General features: G+C 52.4%; 1 protein-coding gene across 4 annotated transcripts in view; it reads right to left on the bottom strand.

The window, feature by feature from the left end:
- KSR1 (kinase suppressor of ras 1) overlaps positions 1-17,595 on the bottom strand; it is a 150,098-nt gene extending 132,503 nt beyond the window's left edge. For all 4 annotated transcript variants that reach the window (XR_014821453.1, XM_084985269.1, XM_084985273.1 and 1 more), the window contains exon 1: positions 17,164-17,595. Coding sequence is in view for 1 of the 4 variants with exons in the window: in XM_005669083.4 (XP_005669140.2) it covers positions 17,164-17,394 (231 nt within the window). In the remaining 3 variants the exon portion in view is untranslated. The remainder of the gene's footprint in view (positions 1-17,163) is intronic.
- Between the last annotated feature and the right edge of the window lie 6,039 nt (positions 17,596-23,634).

The following is a 23,634-nucleotide window of genomic DNA, read 5'->3' as shown; positions in this document are numbered from 1 at the left end:
CAGACCACAGAGCAGGTCTGCCCGCATCATAAATGAGCTTTTCGCCACCACCACCACCGACCCGAGAGCCGTTCTCAGAGTGCGGGCAGCAAGGCCGTCAGGGCTTGGCACCACGTGCACTCGGGTCTCTCTGAGTCCACCACCGGCTCCCTGGGCAGCATCACGAGCTATGCGTGTTCGGCACCCAGGAGATAAAGGCCACGGCAGCGCTCCTCCTCCCTGGGATGGTCCCTCACCCAGAAGGACAGGGTGCTCTCTCGAAGGCTGGTTCTCCACTTGGGCGGTAAGTCTAGCAGACACGATGCAGGCAGCCTTCTGGTGCCAGGCAGCTCTGCTCCCACAAGGGCTGCTGGCTAGAAATAGCTCTTCCCTTAGGAGTGGTGGTTCTGGAAACTACTTTTTTTTTTTTTTTTTTTTTCCCGCTTTTTAGGGCCGCACTCACAGCATATGGAAATTCCCACGCTAGGGGTCAAATTGGAGCTACAGCTGCCGGCCTACACCACAGCTACAGCAACGCGGGATCCTTAACCCACTGAGCAAGGCCAGGGATCAAACCTGCATCCTCATGGATACTAGTTGGGTTCATTGCAGCTGAGCCACATGGGGAACTCTCTGGAAATGACTTCTTAGCCAGCTCCAACACTAGCTCAACAAAGGCCCTGGGGAAGAAGCTTCAGGACGAGTCTTATTTTCATTCCAGAAGGTGTGAGTTTTGCATTTCAGCACTCCCATAGCTTTGGATCTTGGAGCACTGAGAAGGGAGGGAGCCACGCAATCAGAGTGTGGCCTGGGGGGACAGGGGTCTGGTCAGGCCCACCATTACATCTGAGCACCAATGCAGGCACTCAAACATTCATTACTTTAATACACAAAGTCCCCTGTGAGGATTTCCTTAGTGGGTGGCAGGGTGCCCCAGCCAGGGCCCCACCTTCCACCCAGGCCGTCAGAAACAGGACTCACTCACAAGTGCACCTTTGGCAAGTCAGCAACAGGGCTTCTAATAGCGGGTGGGTGAGCACCAACCCTCAAACTCCCATTTTTAATAAGAAATGAGGGTTGAGTTTCAAAATCCCTTTGGGTTGTACTGGATAGAGGCAGGGCTGGCTGAAGAGCCCACAGGGAGCCCTTGTACTTTTACCATCTTCTGTTCTCATCCCTCTTTCTCCCTCGTTCCTAAGACGCCAGGCTCAAGGTCACCTGAGCGCAGGTGGCCCCTGAGGGCGGCACCCCGTAGGTGTCTGGCTGGGGGCACCTTGTGGCCTCACTCACCCCAGCCCCCCAGGCTCACTACCTTGACCTCTGCACTTGCTGGACCCCAGCTTCCAAAGCTTGTCCCCAAATACATCCCCAGGGAGTCCCTCTGGGGACCCTCCTGAGACCTTTACTCAAATATCACCTTTTCTGAAAAGCCATCCTGACCCCTCCCTTAAAATTTTAACACTTCCGGGAGTTCCCGTTGTGGCTCAGCGGGTTAAGAAGCAGACTAGTAACCATGAGGATGCAGGTTCGATCCCTGGCCTCACTCACTGGGTTAAAGATCCAGTGTTTCCATGACCTGTGGCACAGGTTGCAGATGTGGCTCAGATCCCAAATTGCTGTGGCTGTGGCGTAGGCACCGTTCCTAGTCCAGGAACTTCCATATGGCGCAGGTGTGGCCCTAAAAAGAAAAGAAAAAAAATTATACCACTCTCTTTGAGGGCCCTCTTCCTGCTTTCATTTTTTCCATAGCACACTCACAATTAATAAAGAATATATTTTCCTCTCACTTACTGTCTGAATGTCTCCTCCCAACACTAAAACCTAAGTTTCACAGAGCTGACATTTTTGTCCTTTTTGTTCAGTTACTCCCCCATTTTAGAAGGGTGCCCAGGAGTTGCTGTCATGGCCCAGGGGAAATGAATCTGACTAGGAACCATGAGGTTGCGGGTTCCATCCCTGGCCTTGCTCAATGGGTTAAGGATCTGGCATTGCCGTGAGCTGTGCTATAGGTGGCAGACGCAGCTTGGATCCTGCGTTGCTGTGGCTGTGGCCGTGGCCAGCAGCTGTAGCTCCAATTAGACCCCTAGCCTGGGAAACTCCATGTGCCACAGGTGTGGCCCTAAAAAGAAAAAGAAAAAAAAAAAAAAGAAGAAGAATGCCCTGCACAGAATGAGTGTTAAACTCGTATGCTAATGAAATATTTGTTGAAAAAAAGAGTAATAGAATACATAAAAAGACGTACTCTGTGCCAGGCATCATGATTCACATGGCTCATCTCACTCACTATTAACAACAATTCTATTATAATCTCTGTTTTACAGATGAGGACACTGTTGCTCAGACAGGTTAAGCAATTTACCCAAAGACACACAGCTTAGCCAGGAAGGGAGTGGAGCTTGAACCCAGGCCACTAAGCACCAGAACCTTTTATCTACTACAGGGTGCTGCTCACCTCCCCAGGGAGCAGCACGTCCGACTTTGGGAACACAAACATTCGGGCAGCCGCAGGGGGAGCGGGGCCAGTTTGCTGTGACAAGCGGGATTGGGGCTTTGACAAGATGGGTGCTAAGAAAACAAATCCCGCCAGACCAGGAAACTGCTTAAACCAAACAGGGCCGGAGAGGAAGTTTAGTTTAAGCTGTTAGATGCCCGAGACAAGGTCTGGTCATTTGAGGCCAACGAAGTCTTTTTCTGCGAAGAGTCAGCAGTCCTCCAGCTGAGGGGCCAAAGACGGGAGAGGGTACAAGATGGACCAGTGCCAAGAAGCCACTTTCCATTAGCCGCATGGCACATCATGGCCCACATGGCTGTCTGCACACAGGTATTGCGAGTAACAACGTCTTTGGCTTTTGGTTTCTTTTTATCTTTCTCTCTCTTTTTTTAAAGAACTACTTCCTAAAACTCTCAAAATTGTCAAAGATGCAGCTGCAAAACTGGCCCAGCACTTTGCCTCAAATGTTCACCTCTTCTCATAAACCACCGGGCCAACCACAACAGAAAAAGTTTCCTGTCCCCTAAAAAGACAAGTTTCCATTCGCTGATGGATTCTTCCTTGCTCTGTTCAGTCCCCTCAGCCAGGGTGAGTCAGGGCCACCAAGGCAGACTCTCCCCAGGGACTTGTCTCCTTCTTTCTTCTAAGACTCACCACCAACGCTCGAAATACGACCATGCCCACAAGTTGGCCCCATCAGACTCCATGGCGGCCCAGCTCACAGCTCTGCTGCCTCTCTAACCAGAGCACTTCAAGACAGAAGCCAAGTTCTCTGAGATGGAATCGGAGAAGAGCCCTTGGTCTGAAGCCACCTCCCCCTGGCCCCCCAGGATGCTTGTCTCCCCATCTTCCTTCTCAACCAGGAGTGTCCACCTCCTCCTCTGCTTTGCCTCCTTTCTTCTACCAATGATCCCTGCTAATCTGGACTCTGAGGCTCTGGCCATCTCCTGTTTGCAACTTTGAAGTTATCCCGTCCCAATGGTGTGGAAAAGGAGAGATTTCCAGACCCTTTCCCATGTAGCATGATTTCTCCCCAAACCCTGAGCGTTACCAAAGCTTTTCTGACCTCGCTCTGCCCCAGACAAGACCCCAGGTCAAGCAGGTGTGGGAGGGGTATCATGAAATGATTGCAAACATGAAATCAGACAATTCTAGACTTGAACCCCAGCTCCACAGATTACTTGTGACCTTGGGCCTCACTTCCTCATCCCCAATAAAGTGGGCTGATAAGGCTGTTCGTTATTGAGGAACCAACTGAGAAATCTCCTGTAAAACTCCTGATAGGTCAAAATCGGGTCCGTCTATCTCAGGTTCGCTGTCACTGAGGAAGGAGGGCACGGGGAGCCTGCGTTACTATATTTCTAGGATCTGGCCTTCCCTTCCCACCCAGCAACGAGTTCACACACAAGGAGCCCAAGGAGCAGGTGAGGTCTGGTCAAAGCTGGCTCCAACTCCATGGCGTCACAGCCCCTTGTTGCTTATAAACCATCCAGTTGTCTCCACACAAAACAGCAGCCAATGTCTTCCACCAGGTCCATTTCCTGGAAGGGCCACAGGGTGACAGCTCCCTAGGTGTACACAGTCTGGGCTGTCCCGAAGTTGAGAACCTTGAAACACTGCTCAGACCTCCTCTCCCCTCTCTCTGCCCCACCCTACGAGGAGAAAATCATGACATGCACAATGTCCCCAACTCTTGATTTCCAAGGAGAGTCACACATCAGAATCCCACTCAGGGCAGGTCGGGGCAGGGCAGAGCAGCCTGGTAAACAGGGGGTTTCCACGTCCATTTCTCAGGCTTGTTTCCCATAAGCGGGGCCTAGACACTCAGAGCTGACATGGGCAGCCCCTGTCTGAGCTGGCAAGCTCGGGGCTCAGGGCCCCCGCCCTGGCAGGCCGAGATGCTGGGCCTGACACAGGCAACTGAGTTTCACTTACTACACTGAAGCCTGGCAGCACAGAGCCCGGCTTGGTTCAAATCAAGAAACATTTCCCGAGTGCCCACACACCTCAGGATGCAGAGATGAGTCAGCCCAGGGTGGCGGGAGGCACCATGGGCCTCCATCCATGCCCCACCAGCATCTTCTCTGGGTTCACTCATCCACAAACTCCCCCGCTGAGGTGACTTTCTCATTCACCCTCATCTCCCACAACAATGCCTGGCACATGACTGGGGGGGCGGGGTGACAAGTACTTGTTGAATTAATGCATTAATTGTTTAAAAAAAAAGTGGGGGTTTTAATTATAGTCCATTTATAATGTTGTGCCAATTTCTGCTGTACATCAAAGTAACCCCGTCATACGAATATACGTGCATTCTTTTTCTCGTGTTATCGTCCATCGTGTCCCGATCCCAAGAGACTGGATACAGTTCCCTGTGCTGTAACCACAGGAAGTGCATTCACTCTTGGCCACGGCCCAGCTCAGGGTGGACCACAGCCCTCAGGGACCGCCACTTCCCACTGTGTTCCTGGCACCTTCTGGTCCTTGACCAGAACAGGTTCATGTCTGCCTCAGGGCGCTGGCATGTGCTAGTCTCTCCGCCTCGAATATTCTTCCCCCAGGTGTTCACGAGTCTACTGCTTTCTCATCCTTTAAGACTCAGATCAAGCATCACCTTCTCTGGGCAGGAAGCCTTCCTGAGCACCAGATCTAAGGCAGCAGCCTTCTCCCCGGCCCATTGCTCTACCCCAGCAGTGCTGCTTTTTTTCTCGAGCCCCTTTTCTCTATCTATTGACTCGTCTTTTATCTTTTTCTTTCTCTGCCTGTCTTCTCCATTGTTCTCTTCTCAGCATGGAACACACTTGCGGGCCAGGCACACAGTAGATGCTCAAGAAACAGTGAATGAATGGATGGCAGACAGAAAATAGCAAATTCAAGATGGGGTACGATTGACACACCTTAAATGCTTTACAATTTTAGTTGGTGATTATAACGGAAAGATTTAAAAAAAAAAGGGGGGGGGGAGGAAGATGGGAAATGACTTAACATGGCGAAAAATAAAGGTTGGGTGGGAGAAGGAAGGTACAGAGACCAAAAGGACTGCAAAGAAAAAAATGAGTGCTTCAAGCAGGAGTACCAATTTAAAAAGAACTGTCATTCAAAAAGTATAAAATGTGGAGTTCCCTGGTGACTCAGCAGGTTAAGGATCTGGCATTGTCACTGCTGTGGCTCTGGTTACAGCTGTGGCATGCGTTCTGTCCCTGGATGGATGCTGTGGGCACAGCCAAAAAAAAAGTATAAGATGGAGGACAGTTTTGCAGCTCCCATCACACAAATACATCAGCTCTTTGACCCAATAACTCCATTCCTGGGAATTATCCCAAGGAAATGAATTCAGAATAGGAACAACAACAAAAAAAGAGGTGCTTGTGCTAAGATGATTCCAGTTACGTTGTTTATAATAACAGAAAGCTGGAAACAACCAAAATGTCCCAAAACAGGGGAAATGTTTTGGCAAATGACAGCGTACGCACTGGATGAAATATCACGCAGTAATTAAAATGGCTACAAGGCTCTGGCATAGGCCGGCAGCTGCAGCTCCGATTCGACCCCTAGCCTGGGAACCTCCATATGCCACAAGAGCGGCCCAAGAAAATGGCAAAAAGACCAAAAAAAAAAAAAAAGAAAATGGCCACAAGGAAGAGAAGAGAGGCACATGGACACGTGTTTTAGAATAATGCTAAGTGGGGGGGGGGTCAAAAAACACTGAATCCCTTCTAAGTACCAGGCCCCAGCCAGCACACCTTCTGTATCTCAGCAACTCCTCCCAAGAGCCTCAAGTAAACCTATTCCTATCCCCTTTTAACGAACAAGAAAAACTGAGGTTCACAGAGCTAAGGAACTTGCCCCAGGTCACAGAGGTGGCAAGGAAGGGAGCCAGGAGGCGATGATGACACCCCCACCCCCACAGCCCGGAGTCCTTCCTGCAGCCCTCAGTGTCCCACTAAGTGCCCCAGACTGTCCTTCCAGTAATGACATCATGACTGTGGGAGAGCTGAAGCAGCTGGCCCAAGGCGACAGGGCTCTGAGAAACTTGTGAGAATACAGTCCAAAACCAAATAAAATGAAACAAAGAAAAACCAGCTCTGCTGGGAGCGAGCGACCACAGAGAAAAGAAATGAGAGCATGGTCAGCAGCACCCGGCTTTGGGCAGCCTGCGCAGAACCACGGGAAGAGCCACCAAGGGCCAGGAAGCCCCTCCGTGGGCCCCAGACTCCGTTTCTAGGCTGGACCCACTGAGCTGAGGGTTCGCCAGGAGCTGCCTGGAGACTGTGCTCGCCCCCTCTCCTCCCCAGGCACACACACAGTGGTGCTCGGTGAATGTTGGCTAAAATACACACATCACATGGTGTGGGGATAAAGCAACAAGGAACAGTAAAGAGGAGACTCTAGAATACAGAGGAGAGTGCCTGGGAGTTCCCGTGGAGGCGCAGCAGAAATGAACCCGATTCAACCAGGATCCATGAGGACGCAGGTTCGATCCCTGGCCCTGCTTGGTGGGTTAAGGATCCGGCATTGCCGTGAGCTGTCGTGTGGGTCACAGATGCAGCTCGGATCTGGCGTTGCTGTGGCTGTGGTGTAGGCTGGCAGCTGCAGCTCCAATATAACCCCTAGCCTGGGAACTTCCATGTGCCTCAGGTACAACCCTAAAAAGACACACACAAAAAAGAGAGTGCCTGGACATTGGGACTGTCTCTGTGACTCCACACGTCAGTGGGAATAGGGAACAGCCGTGGCTGTGACTCTGCCGCCTGAGAACAGCTTTCGGTGTGGCAGGAGCTTCAGCTCAAGAGCAAGATGACCCTCCTATACTATGCGAGCTCCAGAGACCCAAGGAAACTTGGAGGTAAAGTTAAATGGTCGCTGCACAGGGAGAAGGTACAGGGATTCCTCCCAGCCTGCTGGGCTCTGGACGCTCCGCTGGGCGGCAGAGGGTTGTACTACATTTTCCCGAGTCACTCTGCTTCCTAGATACCAACTGCCCAGCACCACCTCTATTCTCTAACCAGGCTTACTCGAGTGTAGACGCCATGGGTGACCCAAGACTGGCTGGAGCTAGTGATTGCCAAAGCTGGGGGAATCCCTGCATGGGGGTTCATTATACCATTCTCTCAGCTTTTGTACATGTTTGAACATTTCCATAATAAAGGTTTTTTTTAAATGTGGGAGTTCCCTTCATGGCTCAGCAGTTAACAAACCCAAGTAGGATTCATGAGGATGTGGGTTCGATCCCTGCCTCAGTCAGGGGATTAAGGATCCAGTATTGCCGTGAGCTGTGGTGTACGTCGCAGATGCAGCTTGGATCCTGAGTTGCTGTGGCTGTGGTCTAGGCTGGCAGTTGTAGCTCCAACTCGACTCCTGGCCTGGGAAATTCCATGTGTCGAGGGTGCGGCCCTAAAAAGCCAAAAAAAAAAAAAAAAAAAAAGAAAGAACAAAATGAAAATGAAAACTAAATTTTTTAAAAAATGTAAACTCAGACGCAGGCACTTTACCCAAGAATCACCAAGGGCCTGGCCCACGCTCTGGAGCTGCCCTCTGGAGCCAAACAATGGCCACGGGTCTTTAGAAAACTTAGTCTGTGTTAACAGATTTTCTAAGTGGAAGTGGAGCAAATGCAAGTCAGGCAGGGCCAGTCAGTATTAAGACTGTGGTTCAAGCCACAGCTTGGTCTCTCCTTGGCTGCAGGACTCTGGGCAAGTCACTTAACTGCTTTGCACCTCAGTTTCTTCATCTATAAAATGGGAAGAAAATAGAACCCTCCCCACAAGGCAGCTGCAAGGAGTAAATGCCAGCAAAAACTCCTAAGAAGGGGGCCAGGCAGGGAGTAAGCGCTCAGTAAATGTCAGCTATTGCGACACAACCATTTTGTAACACATATAGATATTCATTTTGAAAACCACACATCCATTTGACCAGTTACCTGGGGAAAATGAAAAGGGGTGGGCCCGGCCCTGTATTCTGAGCCCTCAGGCAGCGGTGTAGAAGCTGTGTGTCTGTCTACTGCACCCAGAGGTGGCCCCGGCCGGCCTGGGCCTCCATGGGCCAAGAGGCTAAGAGAGAGGGCCTCCCTTCAAACAGCCAGCACCAGAAACAGGAAGCTGCTTCCTTTCCTTTCCATTCTGAGCCAGCATTTCCTTTTTTGTTTTAAAAAGCATTCCTTGTCTGCAGCCCAGCCCTTCCCCTGCCCTCAGCAGCCCCAGACTCCAACACACCCACATCTGCATTTCTCCTGGATTATTTTCTGCCCACCATCGGGGTCAGGAGGTTCCTGGCAGACCCTGTGGGCCAAGAGGAGACAGGACACTAGGACTCCAGACATACAGACCTTTCTGGGTATGTCTTCCTCAGCTTCTTGGGAGGATTAAGTGAAATGTGTCCCTAAGGGCTAGTGTGGTGCCCAGAACATGGTCTGTCTCCCTTCGTAAAGCACCTCCCTCGACAAGAGGCAACTCTGCACCGTAGGTAAATGTACGGAGTCACCAGATCCTTGTCGACCCACTCGATTTTAACGGGAACCTCAAACGGATCCTCAATATCGCAAAATCACAGTAGCTGAAACTAAGCCTACCATTTCTTGTCTCTTCCCCTGTTCATGGCTTAAAGAAATGTTTCCCCAACTATGGGCAGTGAAAAAAGGATCCCCTGGAGAAATAAGTTCGGGGACCAGCCCCCCCCCCGCCCCCGCCCACTGCAGGACTTCTCAGAGCCTTTAAAACACTGGTCTTCATCTTTAGGAATCTCCAGGAGGGAGATGGCTGATGCGGCCCGTTCACAACTACTTGAAGCCCTCTTTCACGAGAGCATCTTGCAGAACAGTACTGGAAAGGCTGCATTAAGCCCTTTCATGGGTCCCAGGCTAAGAGGAGGGACCCTCAAGATCATGCCCCATGTATGAGAACACTGATGTCACTTTTTTTTAATTTTTAAAATTTTTTTATTTTATGGCCACACCCCTGGCATATGGAAGATCCTGGGCCAGACATCAAAATTATGCCTACAGCAACCTACACCACAGCTGCAGCAACGCTAGATCCCTAATCCACTGCACTGGAGCAGGGATCGAACCTATGCCTCTGCAGAGACAATGCAGATCCGTAACCTGCTGTACAACAGGAATTCCCCAGGTCACTTTTTAAATATGATCCATAACTTCTTTTTTCTGGCCGCCAAAGCTCTTTGTGCACCATGTGTGAAGTTGGTTTTGCTATCCATACCAAAACCCAACCCAATCCAAAGTGAACTGGCTAAATTGGAACTCAATACCTCCAGGTGCCCTATTAAAGAAAAGCCCCACCACTCTACAAGCAGCTTATCTCATCAGCTTTGCAAAAGGCAACACCTTCATGATGAACATGTTGCAGATTCGGTTCTACGGTTCACACTGTATGAAAAGCTATTTTTCTTAAACCATGGCTGGCCTATTCCACATAATGCATTACACATTTTCTCCCCGGTCCCGTTGTAAATTTTAAACACAACTGTTAGTTCGTTCCTGCAATTATTCTGAAGGTAGAAAAATGAAAGGGGGAGAAGAATGGCAAGCAAACAGGATGACTTCAGCGCTATTATTTTCAAAGGCAATCCGCCCAGTTAAAGCATACTGTCACCCACCAAGGGCAGGAAGACAGAGAAATACAGAGATATAGAAATATATAGGTTTTATATGTGGCGATAGTTTGAACACAGGACATTTTCAATGCAGATGGGAAACACTCATGCCTGGGAATAAATGACAAAGCATTTTTGATCCTAACATCCATCCCCACAGTAAGCTTCTGCGTCTCCTCCTGGAATCTTGAACAGGGGCGAAAGCCATATGGCCACAGAGACACTGGATTAAAAGGTCCTATCTTCTGGAAGCATGATGTTAAATATCGTACAAAGTATCACGGTATAGACTACAAAATATGCCCCAATTTAAGTCAAATACCAGATCCTATAGCAGTAAAGGTTCCTCCACCCAGTCCCAGGGGATCTTTCAGTGGAAGGATGAGAAGCCCTTGAAAACACAGTCAGATCGGGTTCAAAGACTCAGACAGGCCATCTGGGCTGAGCCAGCCCACTGGGCAGACAGGCTTTCAAAAGGGGCCCCACTCACTGGACACTCCAGACTGCTCCCCAAGACTCTCTCCAGTCCCCAGGTTTCCTAAGACACCGAGATGGGGGCTAGGAAAGCAAACCCAACTTGCTTCCTCTTGCAGGAAACTCCCTGAGGCTAAGGACCAGCACCCACCCCCGACCCCTGCCCCCAACACAGAAGGGTGGGATGGCAGGCTGCCCTTGGCCATCGGTCAAGGTGGTCTGAGGTCTGGGGTCTGACTCCCCATTCAGTGGTCCTGTATAACCACCCATCACCTCTCCACTCTTTGTTCAGGTTAATAATCTAATAGGTATTCAGGGTAAGGCCCTTCCCTTCGGGCCCTGAACTTCTTCACCTGCACCATCTGGCTGGACCGGATGGAAATTCCAAGATCCTTTGTAGCCCTCTTACCTTAAGAATCCACACCTCCATTTGATCAATCCCAAAGCCAAGGCACCCCAAATGGGGTTCTGATCAATATTTGTGGTTGGTGATGAAACTGAGGTTATAGTTCAGTGAGGTGCCTTTCATGAGCCTCAGGTGATAAAAAACTCACCACCTGGCCATGCACTGCCCAGAGGCGCCCTGTCCCTAGACACAGAGACCTGACATCCAGCCACACTCTGCTGCTTGGGAGCAAGGAAAGATCCTTTCTCTAAATGGCCAACCCAGGGGCCCCCCTTGCTACAGGCACCCACAAAACTCGAACCCACAATCCTTGACACATAACCCAGAACTTCAGCCATGGGGGCCACATCCTGTCTCCAGTTCACACTCCTTGACCTCAGGATGGGTCAACCACGAGTTTGACTATGGCAAAGGGGTAAACACATGAAGGCTGCCATTCTGTAAATCCTGGCACTCTTGCTGGTGGGTGGGTGGGGGAGGGGGGCGGGTGGGGGGGAGGGGACAGGGGGAACATGCCAGGCCCTAGAGATTTCAAAGAATAGGGTTAAATGTGTACAAACACTCTGACCCAGCAAATTCCACCTCTAGGAATACACTCATGCACTCGCCGCAACAAGGTTTCTATTAGCAAGGTGTGGAAAGAGCCTGAATGGCCGCAAGTGGGGACGGGTGTGATGAGTTTATGACATGACCACAAGATGCAGCCACTACTAGGCATAGTGCACACCTGTGTGCACTGGTGCGGACAGAGAACATTTCCATGGCTTCGCACATGTGAGCAGCAGGAATACATCCCTGTACGTTTGTACGCAAATGCAGGGGAGCCAAACAGTAGAAGAATATACAGCCAAACATGAACAAGAATTAACTCTGAGAGGTGGCATTATGGCTGCGTTATCCTGATAGTCATTTGTGTTTTCTTTGGAATAATGAGCCTTTATCATGATGTGGATTTTAAAATATTTTAATACAACTGGAAAGCTAACGAGTGCAGTGCTCACCAGAGGAATGATGCCGAGAGAAGGGCAGGTATCTATTAAAACAATTATGAGTAAGAGGATCTCTAGGCAGCTTCTCATTTCTCAGAATGAGAGCAGCACGGAGCGATTGCATCACACTTTGCTGACAGAGACCTGTCTTTGAGGATGTGCCGGGCAGCACTTTAGGGAAGCGGCCCCCAGCCCGAGCACTGGGGCCGCACAGTCTGGGGTGGCCACCAAAAGGCCCCGGCATCTGGAATTGAGCCACCAGGCGCCCCTGGGCTGGCCCTTTTTGTTCCTGGCCACTTCCTTGGGCTCAGCTGTCATGACCCTGAGCAGAATACCACCCTGCCCCCAGTGTCTAGAGGCAGTTGTGAGCTTCAGAACATGAGCTCTGAAGACCAGTTAACCCAGGTTCTACCGCCGAGTAACTCACTCTCTGAATCTCTCTGAGCTGCCATGTCCTCATCTGCAGAATGGGGACAAAACCTCACGGGTCCTTGTGAGCATGAAATGGGGCAACACGTGCCAAGAGCCTCAGAACAGGTGACCGAGAAGGTTTCTCGTTCCAGCTCTGCCCTCGCTCTGCTGGAAGGTCCTCCCATAACCCCACAGGCCCCTCTACGCAGCTTTCCCTTTGAACTGAATGCAGGAAAAGATCCCAATCAGTCTACTCTGAAAGGATGTCCTTTTCAAAAGCACAGAGAGACTTGGCCACAGGCACTCTTACTGCCCCCACTGCTGCGCACACAGCCACCAACGACCAGGGCCTTTGCAGCCCCTCTCCAGGCCACAGCCACCGGGCAGGTCCAGGATCCTGGGGTGGGGAATGCAGTGTTCCCAGCTTGCCAGCCGACCTGGCGAGGAAGGAGGCCCTCCCAGTGGTGTCCCCAGGCAGAGGCTCACCTGGGCTGCAGATCTGATAAAGCCTCCCTTCCAACACCCCCCAGGCCTCCCCAGCCTTGGGACCCGCAGAGCCCTCTCCAGACTGCCTCCGAGGAACGCTGGTGGCAAGTTTCACCAGGGGGAAAAAATTGCCAAGCTGAAAGCAGACACCAAAGGGGACAGTGCCCCAGCTCTGCCTCCCTCAGGGGGGTGGCTAGAGTGAAAGCCTCCCACAGGAGGTTAGAACCATGGGGCAGGGCAGAAGCAGAGAAACGCCACACTCTGAGGCGGGGGCTGGGCGGGGAAAGGAAACCGGACTTCGCTCTCAGCTCTGCCAGGGGCATGCGACTCGGGACAAGTCACTACCAAGACACTGGGACTATTTCCCATAAAAGCACGAGTCGGACCGGCCAACCAGCACATTCTCAATTCCGAGGCACTCTTAGCAAGTCATTGTTCTGAAGTTGCTACTGTTTGCTGGCCTGGCTCCTCCATTAGACCCAACGTGTCCCCACACACTGGGAAAGCATCCCACCTACCTCAGCATCCTTGCCAGGGTGGTGGCAGCGAGCAGCTCAGCAGGCAAATCAGTAATAACTGCAGGTTTGTTGAGTGAATACATGTCCATGCACACCCCCAAGGACCTGCTCTGTGGGAACAAATGGCACCCCCTCCTCTCCCAGCAGCTCTACCGTCCACCACTCTGGGAAGCGGGGGGGCGCCGCAGGGAGAGCTCAGGTCCTCCACACCGCAAGGGTCTGACCTCTGCCACAGCGGAGCGGAGTGAAGGTCAAGGCCCTTTGAGGACCCCTTTCTCTAGATCAGCTTGCTTAGCAGAAACTTGTCTCTATAAGAGCACCAGATGGGGACATTTGGTGTGGCAAGGCCTGTCTCTAGAAAGTACTAGACGGCTGGCAGGAAAAGGCAAAGTTACAATGTCCAGAAAACATGACTCCGTGAGGCACCACTGTCTCCCTGCCTGGCACAGATCTGGCCCAAAGAGGACACGTGAACGAAGGAAAGAACCCACGTGGAGCTCCAGGCCCAGCCGCAAGGCAGCCAGGTGTCCCCGTGTGAGCACATCTGGGGAAGGAGAACATTCCATCTCGCCTCCGTGGAGTTGTCAGACCCCAAGGAGGGTCTGATGGAGAGAAGGCACCAGGTTCTGCTGGAATGAAGTTGCCTCCCAACTTCTGTTTACAGATTCAGACTCTGGGTTCAGATTTTATCTCCTTCCCCTTCTCATCTCGAGAGGAAAAAATATGCGTGTGATGAAGGCTGGTGGATTTCCAGGAAATCTGCAGAGACGGAGGGGGGTCCAGCACACCGACTGGCAGGTAGGAGGCAGATATTAAACCTTGGCTTCTTCCAGTCTTTTGGATCCAGACTGGACCACCACTCCCTGGAGGAAGGCAGGGCCCCAGACGTGCTGACCCTCCACCCCCGATGATCCAGGCTACGATCTGAGGCACCAGCTGTAGGGCCCAGGGTCAGGGACTTCCCGGGGCACCTCATTGAGTGCATATGTAGTGGGAGCCAGAGTGGGCTGGGGTTCCTCCGATTCTGGGAGAAGTCTGGCGTGGTTGCGTAAGTCAAACCCTCTGGTCAGCCCCTTCTTCAAAAGCCAAGAATCCAATGTTGCAAGCCCTGTCTCTGGGGGCCCTGGCCTGGTATGTAAGGAGAGCCTGCAGAACAGGAAAGAAAGCCAGAGTGGACATCCCACTGCCCCACCTGACCTCACCACAGGCTGCCGGGACTGTTTCCTGGCTTGTGTCACCAGCTCTCGGAAACAAGAGCCGGCTGTCAAAGAACCTTCCCCTACATGTGGCCTGGGGTGTGAATGCCTTCACTGGACTCTCACTGGGAAAGCTCATGGGCTGACTCTCTTGGTAGAAAGCCTGCGGACTTAGAGACTCACAACAAAGTCACCGGTTTAAGTAGCCTTGTGCCCATTTTACAGATGAGGAAGCCTGAGATTCAGACGTCATGGGACTGGCCCAAGGTCATACAGACAGTATCTGGACCCGAATTCAAAGTCACTGGCCACCGTGCCCCTGTCGTCAGCATTCTTGGAGTAATAACCATCCCCCCATTCTATCAGTTTGGTAAATCTGGATTTTAGAACCACTCTTAGGGATATTCTTACACAGGGGTGTTAGAACAAACATTTATTTCAACCCCATTGAGGCCCCTTCCCTAGACCGCAGAATTGAGGGCCATAAGAGCCTGCAGAGACCACTCTAAGCTCCCTATTCAGGAAGGGAGGCTGAGGCCTAGGGAACTGGATCCTGGCATCTAAAGTCCCATCCCCCAAACAGCCCAGGTCCCACCTTTTCAGGGAGTAAGGTGGACCCAAATCCACATGATAGTGGAGAGGACACGGAGCTGGGTACTGGGTCTGGTTCCCACTGCGAACCCCTTTGGGCCTTTGGATGGGCGTCTGGTGGCCAGAGCTGATCATCCAATACACACCCAGGAAGGAGGCCACTGAATAAACCAACCCAGAAACTCAAGTACAGGGACACCCTGGGGTGTCCTAATGCCAACCCTTGGTCCAAATGAGTGACCCTGGAAGTGAGGGCACCAAGAAGGCAAGGCACCGCTTCCAGAGAAAAAGCAGCACATGATTCTCCCAGGCCCACTCTCCCAAGCAGGAGCACTTGGGAGCGACGTGGGGACATTCAGAGAGGCTAACAGAGAACGTTTTCTCATCCCAACAACGTAGCGGCCCAACCAGCCCTGTGTTGCTGGACAACGACCCCTCCTCCCAGAACGAAGCCACACAGGCCCCCTATTGTGTTGGTTTAAAAACTGAACTTTGCTGGGCAAACACTCTCAGCTGTGTTCAAGAAACCAGTTTCTCTCACCAGTTGGAAAACAGCAGCGTGCATGCAGAAGGGACAGTCGTGGGGGGGAAGGGGTGGGGTGGGGTGGGGTGGGGTGGGGTTGTTGGTTGGTTTGTTTTTTAAGTAAAAGCCCTGGTCAGTACTGCTATAGCAACTACAACAAAAATAATAATAGCTAGCACTGATGAGATGCTTCCAATGTCTCTGGTTTCGTAGCTTTCAAGAAAATAAAACTAAAGGAAAACAGTCACCCCCGACCGTTTGGGATCAAACAGGGATTCTGGCCTGTGGTGTGCACAGAGGACCGGGTCTCATAATTGCCACAAATCACCAGCTGGCCTGGTCACCGCTGGCAGAGACAATGGCGGTGGTGGTGCGGGGAGTTAGGATGAAAAGTTAAGGTTCTAATAACACAAAATATCTACAGATCTGCAGAAGGTCAGATGTGACAACACAAGGTGGAAAGAGGCCTCTTTTTCAAAGTAGAATAGCAGCAATTAAGGGGTGCCTGGAATTTCACAGCCTCCCCAGCCTCTGGACAAAAGCAAGCTGGGAAGGTACCAGTTTCCCTCTACTGGGTATGGGGGAGGGGGACTCCCCCTTCTGGGACCCCCAACAACCCTTTTGGTTGATTCTTCCAAATCCTTTAAATACTGCACTTCCCAGCTATAATTTGAGAGGGTAAGGGCCGCATGTCCTATTTCTTCTTTACAATGGAGGCTGCCTCCACCAGAACCCCTTAAATATTGTCATCGGCGCACGGAAAGCTTTGGTCCCCAACATAATAGCTCCTAAGCCAAAGCCCCCCAACCCCGGGGGGGTGGGGGGTGGGGGTGCGGGGCAGGGGGAGGTTGGTGGGTAATTACATTGGGAGCAGTGAAACGCTGGGGCAGTGCGAAAGAGAAGCACTCAATGCCCCAGAGGCAAAAATGCAGTTTCAGCAAACACTTTGATAAGAGACGGACGAGAACCTGAAGGAAAGGAAAGGAAGGGACAAGACAGCGTCTGGGGCGTGAGGGCAAGGCAGAGAACGACCGGCCTACGCTCACACTTCAGAGGGACCTCGACCCGCCCCATCACCCCGGCCCACAGCGGCTGGGCTCAGTCACCCAGGGAAAAGTCCAGCATGTGACTCAGTGGGAGAAGGAGTCCTGCGGCCAGGCGAGGTGGAAATGGGGTGGGGGGTGGCAGGGGATGTCCGCGCGCAGCCCATCCCTCCCGTGGGCTCCTCGAGCCTCCATCTCAGGTCCCACTACGCCCCTCCCCCCAAATTCCGCCCAAGGTGAGGGACTGGTCCTGGGTCCTGCACCCGCCGCAGGAGCAAGTGGAGGAGGGAGAGGAAGCCGCAAAGGAGGTGACCCGGCTCAAGGATGCAACTGGGAAAGCAGTGAACTGGAGCGGCGAGGGAGGTGCTGGGGTGCGTCCAGGGCCGCCGACCCCTGCCTCCTCAGACCCAGCGCGGGCCCCCGATTCTGTGGCGCCGCGGTTCCTCACCTCCAGGGTCCGGATCTCCTGCTGGGTGAGGTCGTTGGACACGGCGCACTTGGTGCGGAGCCCGCGCAGGCTGCCGATGGAGATGTCGATGAGCTTCTGGAGCTGCCCGCACTGCTGCAGCGCCCGGCTGGCCGCGGCCCCGGCGCCCCCATCCGCGGCCGCCGCGGCTCCCCCGCCGCCGCCCTCCTTCTTCTCCCCCATAGCCGCCGCGCGCAGCGCCGCTCTATCCATGCCTCGGCATCGGGGACGCGGAGTGGCCGAGGCGGGGAGCCCGGGGGGCGCGGGCGCCTCGGTAGGTAATCCGCGAACCGTGAGGGCTGGACGAAGAGCGCCCCTCGCCGCTGCGAAAGCTGGTGTGAGAGGACCGCCGGCCGCCGAGCCTACCGCTCTCGCCCGCCCAGCCGCGGCGGCAAAGCGAAAGCCGCGGCGACCCGACGGCAGCCGCTCCCGGAGCCTTTAAGTGGCAGCGGGGGCCGGGTCAGAGCAGCTGGGCATGCTGGGACTTGTAGTCCGCCCCGCGCACCTGCCGCCGCCTGCGCCCTCGGGCCCCAGCCGGCGACCGCGCCCTGCGGTCCCGGCTCTCTCCTCCGTGACAGGAGTAGGCTCTGCGGGAGCGCCCAGCTTCTGCGCCCCGGGAGTGGCTGCTCCACGCCAGCTCCTCCCTCGGCTCCTGGAGCCAGGGGAGCTTCGTCTCCCCGCCCACCGCCGCCTTCTCCCCATCCCCCTCCTGTCCGAGTCTTCCCGCGACCCCTCCGTGGAAGGGCGGGTAGGGGCCGGTGGCCCCTTGGAGGAGGTTGGGGGTGTGCATCCTTCAATTCCTCGACCGCAGCTGAATCCTCCAGGGCAGGGACAGTGGAGGTTCCAGAATTTGTGGGTTTAGGGGCCGCCATCTAGTGGGAAGGGGCCTAAAGTACTTGCCCTTTGGTTAGTTCGCAAAGCCCTGGACTCCTTACTGTTCACGCCAGAGGAAATGTACAGGCTTAGGAAGGTGCAGGGTTTTCTTCCACATGCTATTTACCCACCAAAATAAGGGTCCCATCCTTTCACCAGCCCCAACCCAACAGGACAGTCCAGACGCTTAGGGCGACACACTGATATGTCGCACTTGGGAGTGCTGGAGAGCAAGCAGACAGTCTGGGTTCAAACAGTCTTTTCCACTGTCTAGCTGTTAGCTCATCTCTAAGTGTCTGAGTTTGCCCATCAGTAAAATGGGGGTAATAATAGCAGCAATCTGATAGGGTTCATATGAAGAATAGGTTCATATGAAGAATGAGATCATCTATGCACAGCACCTAGAGTGATTACTGCCCCTGTGTAGTCAGGAGATGAATGTTAGCAGTTGCTACTATTTCAATCTCAAGATCTCCTAAACATGCCCCCTCAACCCCCCCCCTCACCTGAGCAGTGGACATGGGCCAAACACTGTCCTGGGCTGGGAGTGGTCTGTTTGCGCCTTTCTGTGCCTCTTAATCCATCATTCAACCCCTGTCTTTCCCCCACCCTCCCCCTTAACCAGTTCATGTGAGCCTAAAGTGAGTAGACAAGACTAATCAAAGGTCCCAGACATCCCTTCCAACATGCGCCAACCAGAGGAAATCTCTCTCCTAAGCCCCTTGGCTGCAGAAGCAGCTGGCTAATTTTATGTGGTATCTTCCTCACAGAGCCAAATACAGCACCTGGCACACAGGAGGGGGTCCATAAAGTTGTGCAACCCAATTCATGAGCTCTTCAGGTAGATACTCTGTCCTGAAAGAGAAACTGTGTAACAGTGGTTCTCAAACTTGACAGTGGATCAAAACCTCTGGCAGGAGTTCCCGTCGTGGCGCAGTGGTTAATGAATCCGACTAGGAACCATGAGGTTGCGGGTTCGGTCCCTGCCCTTGCTCAGTGGGTTAAGGATCCGGCGTTGCCGTGAGCTGTGGTGTAGGTTGCAGACGCGGCTCAGATCCCGCGTTGCTGTGGCTCTGGCGTAGGCCGGTGGCTACAGCTCCGATTGGACCCCTAGCCTGGGAACCTCCATATGCCGAGGGAGCGGCCCAAGAAATAGCAAAAAGACAAAAAAAAAAAAAAAACCTCTGGCAGAGTTTGTTAATCCATAGAAGGATGAACCCCACCCAAAGAGTCTCCCATTCAGGAGGATGAGGATGAGGCTGGAGAATTTGCATTCTAACAAGTTCTCTAATGATGCTGATGCTGCTGGTCTGGGGGCCGAACTTTGAGGAGATTTGGCACAGAGGAAGGTCATGGACCAAGAACTATCTCGAGGGACTGTCCATAGTACAGCCTGGTTGGTTCAGAACCTCTTTTGTTCAGCAGCCAGAGCTGCCAGGCTTCAGTGACTGGCTGAGTTTAATTCAATTCACAAGAGATTTCCTGATAAATGCTTATTATGCATTTACATCAAGCTTGTAATTGGGAGCTGGTCAACACATTTTCCCGCATGACCGCTTTACGTGGGAAGCCATATCCCGAGAAGGGCCACAGCCAGCCTGTGGCATCTACGCCTACCCATGCCATTAGGGCAATGGTGGCAGGGCTGGAGACTGGACAAGCCCCATTCCCTGGCTACTCTCTCCCCAGTCTATCCAGGTCCCTCTTCTGTGGACACAGTTGTCTTCTGGTTGGTGGAGGACATTCAGTGAGCCACGGCTTTCCTTCCCAGTTCATCTCAGACACTCTCCAGTCTTCCTGACTGGCTTTGGGTGTCTGGTTGGCCGCTCGTTTACAGAACTGCCTCTTAGAGATACAGAAAGCAAGGGTTTTTAAATAATCCCTTTATTCACCCTTTTAACATTCCATACATATTCATTAAGCGTCTACTTATGTAGCAGGCCTTGTTTGGGGCTCTGGGAATCAGCAGTGAACAAAACAAAGATCCTTACCCTCCAGGAATTTAGACTCTAGATGAGAGAAGACATTAACTAAAGCAGAATGCATGGTTTGTTAGGTGGTAACAGGTGCCATGCACGGCATAAAGCTGGGAAGGGGTCTGGGAGTGCGGCCCGATACAGCTGCTTTAGCGAAGGGGTTTTCAGCGTGGTCTCTGAATGGCTGGATGGCCCTGGGTAAGTCTCCTAACTCATAGCCCCGCTCCTCATTGGCAAGATGGAGATTATATGTTGTGAAGATGAACAAGATAGTTAGGCAAAATGATGGTGACAAAGGAATGGTTCGACATATTTATTCTTGTTTACTCAACAAATTCATAATAGGGAGCTCCCACCATGGTTCACGGTTACAAACCCAACTAGTATGCATGAGGATGCAGGTTCAAACCCTGGCCTCGCTCAGTGTTGCCATGAGCTGAGGTGTGGGTCGCAGGGGCAGCTCGGATCCAGCATTGCTGTGGCTCTGGAGTAGGCTGGCAGCTACAGATCCAATTCTACCCCTAGCCTGGGAACCTCCGTATGCCACAGGCACGGCCCTAGAAAGCAAAAGAAAAAAAATCATAATAAATTCCTTCCTCACCTTCCAGAGTGAGTTTCCTCTAGTTAGAGGAATTCACCTATCAGGTGCTGATTCTTAGGTTTGGCTTCAGCTCTCCAGACTTTTTCTGTGACACCCTCAGTACAAAAGTTTGCCTCGTCCCTCCTCTCTCCCCGCTGCCTCAGGCAGCTCCCTTAGTGTCACTCTGAGTTTTCCCCGCTTGGACTCCTCTACCTGCATCTCAACACGGCAACAGCCATGCAAGCACGTTCATGTATAGACCCAACAGACATGGAAAACCACGTCTTTATTCATGTGGAACAAACAGGAGTGTGAAGACAGGTAATTAACAAGTCACCAACTATATTACCAAGAAGAATTCACAGAATGATAAGTGCTATGAAAGGGAAAAGAGCAAATAGGGACAGCAAGGGCCAGGGGACACGGTGCTTCATTAGATGAAGTGATCAAAGAAGTACTTCCCGACTGATCAGTGAACTAAGATCTAACTAAAGAAAAGGAGCCAGCCATCTGGAGCTCTCAGAAAGGGGCATTCTGGAGTTCCCGTCATGGCTCAGTGGTTAACGAATCCGACTAGTATCCATGAGGACGTGGGTTTTGATCCCTGGCCTTGCTCAGTGGGTTAAGGATCCAGCCTTGCCGTGAGCTGTGGTGTAGGCGGGCGGCTACAGCTCCGATTAGACCCCTAGCCTGGGAACCTCCATATGCTGCGGGTACAACCCTGGAAAAGACAAAAAGACAAAAGGGGGGGGCATGCTAGGCAATGGGAACACCACGTGCAAAGGCCCTGAGGCAGGAACAACTTGGCACACTCCAGGAACAGAATGAAGGCCAGTGTGGCTACAGCATGATGCGAGAGAAAAACAGGGGTTGGAAATGACGTGAGAATGCTGGGCAGAGGCCAGATAAAGTAGGACAGGGGCAGGAAGTTTGGATTTTTCCCTGAAGTCTTTGTTAGTCTTAATGTGGTCCAAGATTACCGCACTGCCTGGGAGCTTGTTAGAAATGCAGGCTCGAGCTCTGCCCAAGATCAACTGAATCATAGTGTGGATTTTTAGCACCATCCCCATGGGACTTGAAGGTATTTTAAAGTTTTGGAAGCATAGTTTTCTAAGTACATTCCTTGCGAGGTATTTGAAAAGATTTCTCTGGCCTCCCCACGGAGAGTGGATGGTAAAGAGGCAGGGGCAGAAGCAGAGATGCCGGACTCGGGCCTGCTGAAGAGGTCCCGGCAAGGCGCGGGGGCAGGAGCAGGGTGGGAGGAGGAGGCGGCGGAGGACATAGAGAGGACGAAGGACACGTTTTGGAGGCAGAGTCAACCGGACAAGCTGCTGGGTTGAATGTGGAAAGAGAAATGACTTCGGCTACCCTGGCCATCCTTTGCCCCTCCACAGATTCCGAAGGACACTGAGGGAGGAGCCCCACCCTGCCGCCAGGTGTGGCCTCGCCCATTCTCCCCCAGTCCCACCTCCACCCCCAGCCCCATCTCAGAACCTAGGAGAGTGCAAGGGGACCTCAGGTTTCCCGGATTTCACCTTCAGTTAACTTGTCCAGGAAATCCATGACGTCGCTCTGGAAAGATGGACTCTGTTACTACATACCCCTGTGCTCATGAATTCACCCATTCATTCAGCAAATATTTACAGAGCCCCCGATATGTGTTCAGCGCTGTGCCAGTCTCTGAGAATAGAGCAATAAGTGGTACATCTCTTGGAGTTTATAAAGAGACTCTCCTTTGGAGTTCCCATCGTGACTCAGCAGTTAACGAACCTGACTAGTATCCATGAAGCCTCAGGTGCGATCCCTGGTCTTGTTCAGTGGGTTAAGGATCCAGCATTGCCGTGAGCTGTGGTGTAGGTCACAGACTTGGCTTGGATCCAGCATTGCTGTGGCTGTGGTGTAGGCTGGCGGCTACAGCTCCGATTTGACCCCTAGCTTGGGAACTTCCACATGCCGTGGGTGCAGTCCTAAAAAGACACACACACACAAAAAAAAGAGAGAGAGAGACCGATTTGAGCTCACCATAACCTGTATTGCCTTCCTGAGACCATTTCCATATTACTCCCCACGGACCCCTGCTGGCCTCAAAGCAAAGTATGAACTCCTGAAACAGGGCCTATGAGGTCCTTGGTTCCCAGGCCCTGCCGACTTCTCCAAGCCCATCTGCTACCCAAGGCTTTTTTGAGTCAATGTCCCAATTTAAGAATCTAATGAAAATAAAATTCTCTCCCCAGAAAAGAGTCATACACATCTACTCACAATTATGATACAACTTCAGAGGGTCTGTGGGCCCCCTGAGGCATATCCTTGAACCCCAGGGCTGCAGACAAGGTTAGGAGCCCTGCTTAACTGTTGATCCTCGCTGCCTTCACTCGACAATCTTGGGTCACACCACAGAATGCCACGCCACCATGCTTTTGTTCAGGCCATCACTTTGGTCCGAAGCCCTTCCTCCCCATCTCCCTACGTGCATTACTTTCTTTTTTTCTTTTTCTTTTCTTTTTTTTTTTAGGGCCGCCCCTGTCGCATGTGGAGGTCCCCAGGCTAGGGGTCCAGTTGAGGCTGTAGCCACTGGCCTACATCACAGCCACAGCAAGGCCAAATCCAAGCCACATCTGCGACCTACACCACAGCTCATGGCAATGCTGGATCCTTAACCCACTGAACAAGGCCAGGAATCGAACCCACATCCTCATGGATACTAGCCGAGTTCGTTAACCGCTGAACCACGATGGGAACTCCCACGTGCATTTCCTTCTTTTTTATTTTTATTTTTTGTCTTTTGTCTTTTGAGGGCCACACCCAAGGCATGTGGAAGTTCCCAGGCTAGGGGTCCAATCGGAGCTACAGCTGCAGGCCTACATCACAGCCTCAGCAACACGGGATCTGAGCCTCGTCTATGACCTACACCACAGCTCGCAGCAACACCAGATCCTTAACTCACTGAGCGAGGCCAGGGATCGAACCTGCATCCTCATGGATACTAGTTGGGGTCACTACCACTGAGCCATGACGGGAACTCCT

The sequence above is a fragment of the Sus scrofa genome, chromosome 12 (assembly GCF_054392235.1).
Source record: "Sus scrofa isolate SSC_HxYL_T2T_F1_AM1 chromosome 12, Sscrofa_HxYL_maternal_Yorkshire_Landrace_v2.0, whole genome shotgun sequence".
NCBI classification, from domain to species: Eukaryota; Metazoa; Chordata; class Mammalia; order Artiodactyla; family Suidae; genus Sus; species Sus scrofa.
This window is presented reverse-complemented; position numbering and strand designations above follow the sequence as displayed.